General features: G+C 46.4%; 2 protein-coding genes across 2 annotated transcripts; one reads left to right on the top strand and one right to left on the bottom strand.

Annotated features, from left to right (window-relative positions):
• The first annotated feature begins 344 nt into the window (after positions 1-344).
• LOC1274669 (uncharacterized) lies at positions 345-4,382 on the top strand. The gene is made up of 5 exons (XM_313823.6): positions 345-845; positions 939-2,389; positions 2,547-2,751; positions 2,830-3,002; positions 3,066-4,382. The coding sequence occupies exons 1-5, from the start codon at positions 623-625 to the stop codon at positions 4,236-4,238; spliced, it is 3,225 nt and encodes a 1,074-aa protein (XP_313823.6). The 5' UTR covers positions 345-622; the 3' UTR covers positions 4,239-4,382.
• Positions 4,383-4,557: 175 nt separating this feature from the next.
• LOC1274668 (TBC1 domain family member 22B) lies at positions 4,558-7,881 on the bottom strand. Its single transcript, XM_061649423.1, has 5 exons — positions 6,628-7,881; positions 6,025-6,554; positions 5,752-5,934; positions 5,456-5,679; positions 4,558-5,385 (listed from the first exon to the last, which is right to left on the bottom strand). The coding sequence occupies exons 1-5, from the start codon at positions 7,209-7,211 to the stop codon at positions 5,251-5,253; spliced, it is 1,656 nt and encodes a 551-aa protein (XP_061505407.1). The 5' UTR covers positions 7,212-7,881; the 3' UTR covers positions 4,558-5,250.
• Between the last annotated feature and the right edge of the window lie 38 nt (positions 7,882-7,919).

Raw genomic sequence — 7,919 nt, 5'->3', positions numbered from 1 at the left:
TCGCCATAAGCCATTTTAATAACCGTTTATTAACACCGTGTAGCGATGCTTTATTTCAGTACAACAGCCTTGATTCCTATTTCATTCGTAAAATGGTTCGATCGTTTACGCACCACTGCACCTTGTCGTTTATTGCAGTTCAATTTCACACCAGGAGCTTAACTTCCCTACATATCCACCAGATTTTCAGACGCAGCTGATTGAGGAGAACTTATTTTATCGATAATCAGAGATTGCAGACGACAACACTACATTCTAAAACGTACCATTGATTGTCAACACTATAAAAAATGGTGTAACCTCTCTTGTTCAAATGCTGATGCACAGCGCTGTCATCTGTCACGCACCGCTTATCTGACGGCTGTCATAACATTGCAGCATCGCTTCGAAAACACGATGATTTGCACCGAAACTCCCAGCGTTCTTTAAAATCTGTGTCTTAAGATTTTGTAAAGTATTTCTGCTTATTTGTCATTGTACGAATGATGTCGCACATACTCAGTGCCTTCTTCACCCTTGAAACCCGGCTGTAGTTGTAAGGATTGCATCAGAACAATGGTGACGCTGCTATTTGGGAATCCAGTGTACCTTAACTGAAACAAACATTGGTGATAAGAATACGATGGCTTCCGAAATCAGTGCATCCTCATCAACGATAGGCAGCAATCCTGGCAGCGGGACAAGCAACCCTATGGAACAGGATCGACCCCAACCATGCACGGACGATACTTGCCAAGAAAAGTTTCACAAGGTGCTAACTGCTTTCCTGAACCGCGGATTTAAGATCAACAATGATGTGTATCTTGAAATGATAATCAGTCACCTGTCTGGCAAGTATTGCGATGGTAAGTGACGAGGAACTCTAATGTTACGAAACATGGGTATAGAAACTGCCAGTATTGATGAATGCTGTTTTTTGTTTGTTGCACTACTTCCAGACCATCGTAAATTTGTCAAGTCTACGGAAGTATTCCAGTGGCTAGAGAGCATACTGCAGCAATGGGAAAGTGATCGTGCCCCATCAACAGATATTTCCGCCTTCACGCTCCAGCTGCTGGCGATGATCGTGGAGAACGAGTGGGATTTTGCACGCATTCAAAATGGAAGCCGGATGCTGGATCGTTTTCAGGAGTGTATTCAGCGTAATGGGAAGCTACAAAACCCATCCATCAAATTGGGCCACGTGCTGGTGCTGAAGGCAATCTCTCGCCATGCAATGGGCATGTCGTGGATCAAGCAATCCGGTTCTTGGCGGATTTGTTTGGACTACTACAATGGTTACCAGACGATCTACATAACGCGCGAGACGTCGCTGTTCATTTACGAGGTGCTGGAGCGCTTCTGTACGATGGGTGACTACGAAGAGGTGAAGGAAATCGTGCGCACCATCCTGTCTCCCCTGATTGACTGTGTTTGGAAGAGTCCGGAGCAGGACGATGCGGTGCTGGTGAATGATTATAACTCGCAAAAAATCATCTCTCCACTGCTAAACCTCATGCAAACGCTGTTTCGCAAAATCATCGAATCAAAACAACGCACCCGGGTCGCGTACTTCATTCTCTACACGTACAAATTCGAACGCAATCTCTGGAAGTTTACTGACACCATGCACGACCATACGTACCTTGCCAAAATCTGGCAAACCCACATCTTTGCCAATTGTGCCCGGTTGTGCACGATGGAAATCCCACCGGAGGACACGGTGGCAGTGGATCTGACCTTCGATCGGTACACGATAAACTTTCTAAACTACGTCAACTTTTCCATCCGACGGGGCAACGTCCAGAACGTGATGCTGATGGCCGAAACACACCATTCCTTGTGGCGCATTCTTGGCGATCGCGCTCCGGAAGAGGTTGTGCTGAAAAATCAGAGTATTCGTTTTGGCGACCAAATACTACTGCTGCAGCTCTTTCCGGTCGTTTACGAAATGCAGTGTTTCGCCACGAAAGATTTGCCGGATTATATCGAAAAGTTTTGCACACAGCTGTACGACATTGCGTGCGAGTTTACCATACGGTTGATTTACGCCTGTCGGGACATTTTTCAGGCGTACAATTTAAATGTGACCGAGTTGGCATGTAAATCAATTCAAGGAATTGTGACCACACACAAGCTACCCCGTCCGCGCGCTGTCATTGCGTTTCAAGCGTTCGTGTACTTGCTGAAGGAGTTCCTTCCCGATATGTGCTGCTCGGTCGAGGGAGAAGGAAGCGTCTTCGGCAAGGCGGATCTTATGCTAAGCAAACCTAATCTCCTGTCCGCAATCATCAATGGGTTGATGTCATTGATCGAAAACTTCAAAATCACCTGGAAAGAGTGCATCGAATCGACAGCGATTGTTAATTTCATGCTAAACTTGCTGGCAAACCCCAATCTTCCTCCGAGGGTGAGTACATCGTTACAATGTAAACAATATTTTGGTATTGCTATATACTTGTAGATGTTTTCGACTTCAGATGTCTAGTTTACCGCTTCTTATACGATGATAGGCTATTGAACTTTGTGGTCCAGAATTTGTGACACCAAATTAATCATTTTTACAGCTGGTCGTGCTTGCACTAAAGCTCACCCAAACCTCCATCGAGCACTTCCTGGCCCCAAACCTTGCCCTGCTGATGGATAATATCTCTGGATCGGGACTGGAACATGTTGGCCACATAATCTATAAACGCCTGCACGATCTCAGCTGGGAGGCAAGGGATTCGGCACTCGAGTTGCTCGCATCGATTGTCAGCATATCGGAAATCAGTAACACCATCGTTCGCAACAACAGTACTTAGGATTAGTCATGATTGAACCATGTTAATGCGGTTATTTTCTTCACAGAATTTCCCGCTTTCCAAAAGCATATTCTCGATTGTGATATCATCCCGGTTGTAGAAGCTGCAGCAAAGAACGACACCGAAGCGTACGTCCGCGCTTCGGCCCTTCGCTGTCTGACGTTGATGGTCAAGATTCGGTTGCTGTGGGATCATTCGCTTTCCAAGCTTTCCTTAATGGTACGGCATACGGTGGAATGTTTCATGTGCCGGCAATAAAAATGCGATTTAAACCAATTTCAGAATCACCTGATCGACGTTATCGATAACGAAAGTGAAGGAGTGGTTCGTCGCGAAGCGGTCAATACGGTAAAGGAAATCTACGCCAATCATAAAATACAACCGCAATGTTTGGACAGTGTGTTTTCCGTGCTAGCGTATGCTGCCGCAAACGATCTGTACTGGGAGGTGAAGATTAATGCGCTTCAGTTTTGGCGCCTGGTTATGTGCCGACAGTTTCAACATCAAGGGATGATTGACGGAACCTTCCCTGCGGTAACGTTCTCGAAGGAGCATAAAAAAATCGTTACACTCACCGATCGGGAAATTCAAACACGCCTAATGAAGGTACTTAATGAGCTGTCGCTGCGCGGATGCCTGGGAGTGCTGCTCGCCTGTCTCAAAGACGATTGTGATCTAGGAGTGGTCAAAGAAACAATTGCCATCATCGATAAACTGATGTCGCATTTGAACAAGTACAACTTTCTAGACTATTATCAAGTTGTGTTGCGGTCTGGATCTTCCGCAGCACATCCATCAAGCGCTAAAGGCGATTCTTCCGGCCTTTCCCCGGCAAATGCCAATGCGGTACAAGGAGCATCATCTACGAACAGCTCAAACTCGCAGCAAGCTTCACCTTTGGCAGGGCGATTGTCGGTTATCGATACGAACTACTCCGAGGTGAAACCTCCTGAGCGAGCTTCGATAGAAGCGGGCGCTTTACAAAACCAGGCACAATTGGATTCGACAGCTGCCGCCGCAACCCAAAGTACCGGGGGGACTGGCACGATACCTCCTCGACAGCAGCGTAGAAACGATGCTGATTACAACAGCGGCAATGTGGCGTGCAGTTCGGCCAATGCCGACGAAATCATTGATTCTATTGTGAACCTCAACGATATGAACCTACTTTCAGTGACCTACAATCCTCACATGACGAACGTGGCGACTGCCTACGGGCGTCAAACGGGCAACGATTGCGGCTGTGACGAAACACTGCGACATGTGGACCTTTTCCGACAGTATGCTTCCGTCAGTGCGGAAGAGTTTTTGCGCTCCGTACAGTCGCTTGATCTATCCGCGATCGTGGCAAGTCGGCAGCGATGGCTAGAGAACACGGAAAGCTTCGGTTCACTTTTGGACGACGTATTGTTTTCGTACTACGCGGCCGAGGTTAACGATGCAGATTGTTACTGAAGGTACCTATGAACAGGGGTTTTTCTTTTTTGTATTATTTGTCGTAGTTTGTAATGTTGGTTAATGGATTACCCGCTGGATTCTTATCGCAGATAAGAAAAGAAAAATTAAAGGACAATACAAACATACTTTGTCGATTTTGAATGATAAATCATGGTTTAAATGGTGTACAAAGTAGTGATGACAAACTATACTTATAGAGCTGGTATGCATCGCATAAATATCCCATGCATTGCCTTTGTTATCAATTTTTTTCGGCGAACGTGAGATAACACACAAAGCCCCTCACTGATACCGTTTGCTATAAAGCTGTCCGATATTGGTTTGATTTATTTATTTATGATTTATTTTCTTATAATTAGCTAATTGGTTGTAGTTATCCTCTCTTGTGTTTTTATATAATCTTCTGCTGCTTGATACACAGTTCCTTTTTTCCTTCAGTTCTTCATCCTTGCACCGTTCTCACTCAGTTCTCACCTGGCTTCGATGTTTGTAATGTGCTACCCATTTTTTGGCGTTTTTTTTTTGCTAGATAAGGTGTATTTTCTGCTTCTATTAAAAAGAAAAAACGGGCAAATTACAAATGTTCCGGGATTCGATGATTTTTATATGCACAGATCGATAACGATAAAAAAAAAATGATTTCAGTTGCCAGTAAACCGAAACGCAGCCAACATCGCACCGCACACAAACGAAAACATTATGCAAAGACACGTGCCATCTATTGTGTGGCTTGTTCCCTTTGTCCAGAAGTAGAAAAGCAGTTCTTGTTTTACAAGAGTTTAACCCTGCATGTATCATCTCTTTCACAAACCCTTTTTCTTTCAGCATATTATCGCTCTTCCTAAACCAAAATCGTAATAGCATCGTATTGAGTGAATTGAACCGTCCGTCCCGCCATTGATGTTCGGAGCGGCGTAGAAACAGCGCTTGCGCGATTGTTTCAAATAAACTTGTACAAATAGTTTCTACAGTAGTTTTGATAATACCCACCATCTAGTGTCATTACGGGTCAACTTTTGGCTTCGAGGTGCTTTGGGGCATCGGCATAGGTGAACTTAAGGCGAAACGCTTCGGCCACCAGCACTCCGATATGCGAATCCATCCAGTTGTGTGTGGGTAGATTTTGCAGCAACAGCATCAAACCCTGGACGGGAGAAAGATTGGATATGGTTTATCGTGCTTATCCCCACTCACAGTGTACCAATGCAACTGACCTGGAAATCTTTTTCCTGCAGCAACTGTTCCCGCCAGTGCAGCAAAAATGCGGCGCACACGTACAGTTGAAACACGGCGAAACCGTCCGACTCGGCCAAATAGGTGTCCCACAGCCGGATAGTGCAGTAGAGTGGCAGTTCACGTGTTAGGAGATTGTTCATCCATCGGAACGAAAATTGCAGATAGTCAACACCGTGCATCTGCAGATGTCTGTGCAGCGTTCCTGGGGGGGCAAAGCAATGTTATACAGGACAGGTTAGAACCCCGACGACTCACAATCGAAGAGACTTCGTACCATCGATTCGCTGAATCAGTTCCTTCAGCTGATTGACCTTTGCCTGTATCCCGAGCTGTGCAAAAATGTAATTATCCTGGATGCAATCGAGAAATTTGGACAAACACCAAAATGAATCAGATTCGATAATGTCCCGCTGCTCAATGCTGAGGTCACTCAGTTGGCACTGCTCCAAATCTTTATCTAAAGGAAGAACAAACCAACAGAAAAAACATTCATTACTGTTATTGTCACACTAAGCACACATCGTCGATGTAGCATCGTCGATCGTACCCGGTCCGACAGCTTCCTGTAGAAAAACGATGAAAAATGGTGTTACGAGATCGTTGATACCCTGCACGTACCCCGAAGCGGGGTGTCGGATGGCCCAGATGAACAGTATTCGCTCAAACATCTCCTGTACGAGCTTCTGCTGAAACAGCGCCACGTGTGGATTCATTCGGGGAACATCGATATGGATTTGGCGGTAGGTGTCCTGCTGACTTTCATCGCGACAGTCCGCATCAAAGTACTGCTGCACCAGCTTTCGGTAGTCGACACGCTTCCGCTCCAGCACCGTTTGACGGCGCTCTAAGCTGGTGGGAAGGTAACCCGAAAGCAGTCGCCAGGTAACTGCTCGCATTTTGCGTGGCACGCCCGACCAACTGAGTTCCTTTAGCGCGATCAGATTCAGTAGCGGTGCCTCGAGGATGTTACTAAACTTTTCGTACTTTGATTCACACTCCACATCCTTCGACGCCACATTTGAGGATAATTTTAATAATTGTGGACGTCCAGGATACGCATGAAACCGTTGTCGAAGTCTAGAATTCAAATAAGGCAGGTATTAGAAGCAAGTTCGATAATGTGGCACCTACCCTAATCACGGTCATTTACCGTTGATCGTGCGCGTATCCAACTCCATCGTTGGACGATTGCTGCTGCTGCTGTTGTTGTTGGTGTTGCTGATGCTGTTGCTGCTGGGACTGGGATTGGATATCTAAGCTTTCTATTCTCAACTCTGCCTCCAAGTGCGCATCACCACCGCCGCTCTGCTGTTGCTCAATCGGATTCGTAGCGGGGCCAGTCAATAATTCCTGTGTGTCCAGGTGGACGGAGGTTTGTGGTTTAGATACACTGCCGCCAGCACCGCTCTTGTGAGTTTTAATCACATTCAGTGCCGCCGTCTGTGAAGCTCGTTTTGATATGCGCGTATCCACTACACCGGAAATAATGCAGAATTCATCGTCGCCGAGGTCCCACGCATCGCTAACGGAGTCCTGATAATCCTGGAACGACGAACTGCCACCCGATGAGCCAGCTCCGATAGTCCGCCCGCTCCCTATACGATTGGTGACCGTGGTAGGTCGACCGGGTATGGTACGGCTGTTGTTGCGCCAAAAGGAAGAGGAAGTCGTACCATCGGCCGAAGTAGTAGTACCACCGGCAGTACTAGCAGTACTGGCGCTACCGCTACTCATGTCCACCCAAGGACTGTTCGATGGTGAGGATCGATGGTGAACACCGGAACACGGACGACGTTGCTGTGCTGCTGCACGATTAGCCACAAAAGATGTGATGTGGGAAAAGCTCAGTCAAATGTTTGTGTGGCACAGTAAAAGATAGCCACCTTGGTAAGAAGGATCCAAATAGAAGGGCATACAAATGTTTCGTTTCACTTTTCTCCGATGAACACTATCCGCGATATCCGCGTTGGTACGAGGTGAAGGCAGCGACCTGTGATGATATTTAATTAGACGACGTACACGGTGACAGCACACCGCTATGCTACAGCATGCCTACTCCATCTATTGTCACCCGCAAGGGGCTGGGTCATTGTCGCACGATGCTGGCGGAGGGCGGATGGTAGCAGGTTTAGGTAGTTATCTTGTCCGAAAGGGTACCAATTTTTCAGCTCGATTGCTACGGGACGAACGGCAAACGGTGGTCTTTTGCAGGGGGTAGTCACGAGATCACACACGTACTTTAGTTCCGAACGATTGTGCTGTTTGTTTCAAGAGAAGCAATGAAATTAAAGCGAATAACATCTACACAAAATCACTGCCCTGCTACGACCATTGTTTCGGCAAATTGTTTCAAACGAAACAGTGTTTTCTGCTTTCCTTTTTTTCTATTTTGGCATTCCATCGTCATTTGACAGTTGGCCATTGTGTTGCGTTTATATCACC

Source organism: Anopheles gambiae, chromosome 2 (genome assembly GCF_943734735.2).
Source record: "Anopheles gambiae chromosome 2, idAnoGambNW_F1_1, whole genome shotgun sequence".
In the NCBI taxonomy this organism is placed as follows: Eukaryota; Metazoa; Arthropoda; class Insecta; order Diptera; family Culicidae; genus Anopheles; species Anopheles gambiae.
This window is presented reverse-complemented; position numbering and strand designations above follow the sequence as displayed.

What these genes read in the sequence shown, in the direction of transcription:
- LOC1274669 (XM_313823.6), top strand. Translation starts at nt 623, where the DNA reads ATGGCTTCCGAAATCAGTGCATCCTCATCAACGATAGGCAGCAATCCT. An exon ending in GTCTGGCAAGTATTGCGATG is followed by an intron (nt 846 to 938) that starts GTAAGTGACGAG and finishes CACTACTTCCAG; the next exon opens with ACCATCGTAAATTTGTCAAG. An exon ending in ACCCCAATCTTCCTCCGAGG is followed by an intron (nt 2,390 to 2,546) that starts GTGAGTACATCG and finishes TCATTTTTACAG; the next exon opens with CTGGTCGTGCTTGCACTAAA.
- LOC1274668 (XM_061649423.1), bottom strand. Translation starts at nt 7,211, where the DNA reads ATGAGTAGCGGTAGCGCCAGTACTGCTAGTACTGCCGGTGGTACTACT. An exon ending in ACAGGAAGCTGTCGGACCGG is followed by an intron (nt 5,935 to 6,024) that starts GTACGATCGACG and finishes TTCTTCCTTTAG; the next exon opens with ATAAAGATTTGGAGCAGTGC. An exon ending in TGCAGGAAAAAGATTTCCAG is followed by an intron (nt 5,386 to 5,455) that starts GTCAGTTGCATT and finishes TCTCCCGTCCAG; the next exon opens with GGTTTGATGCTGTTGCTGCA.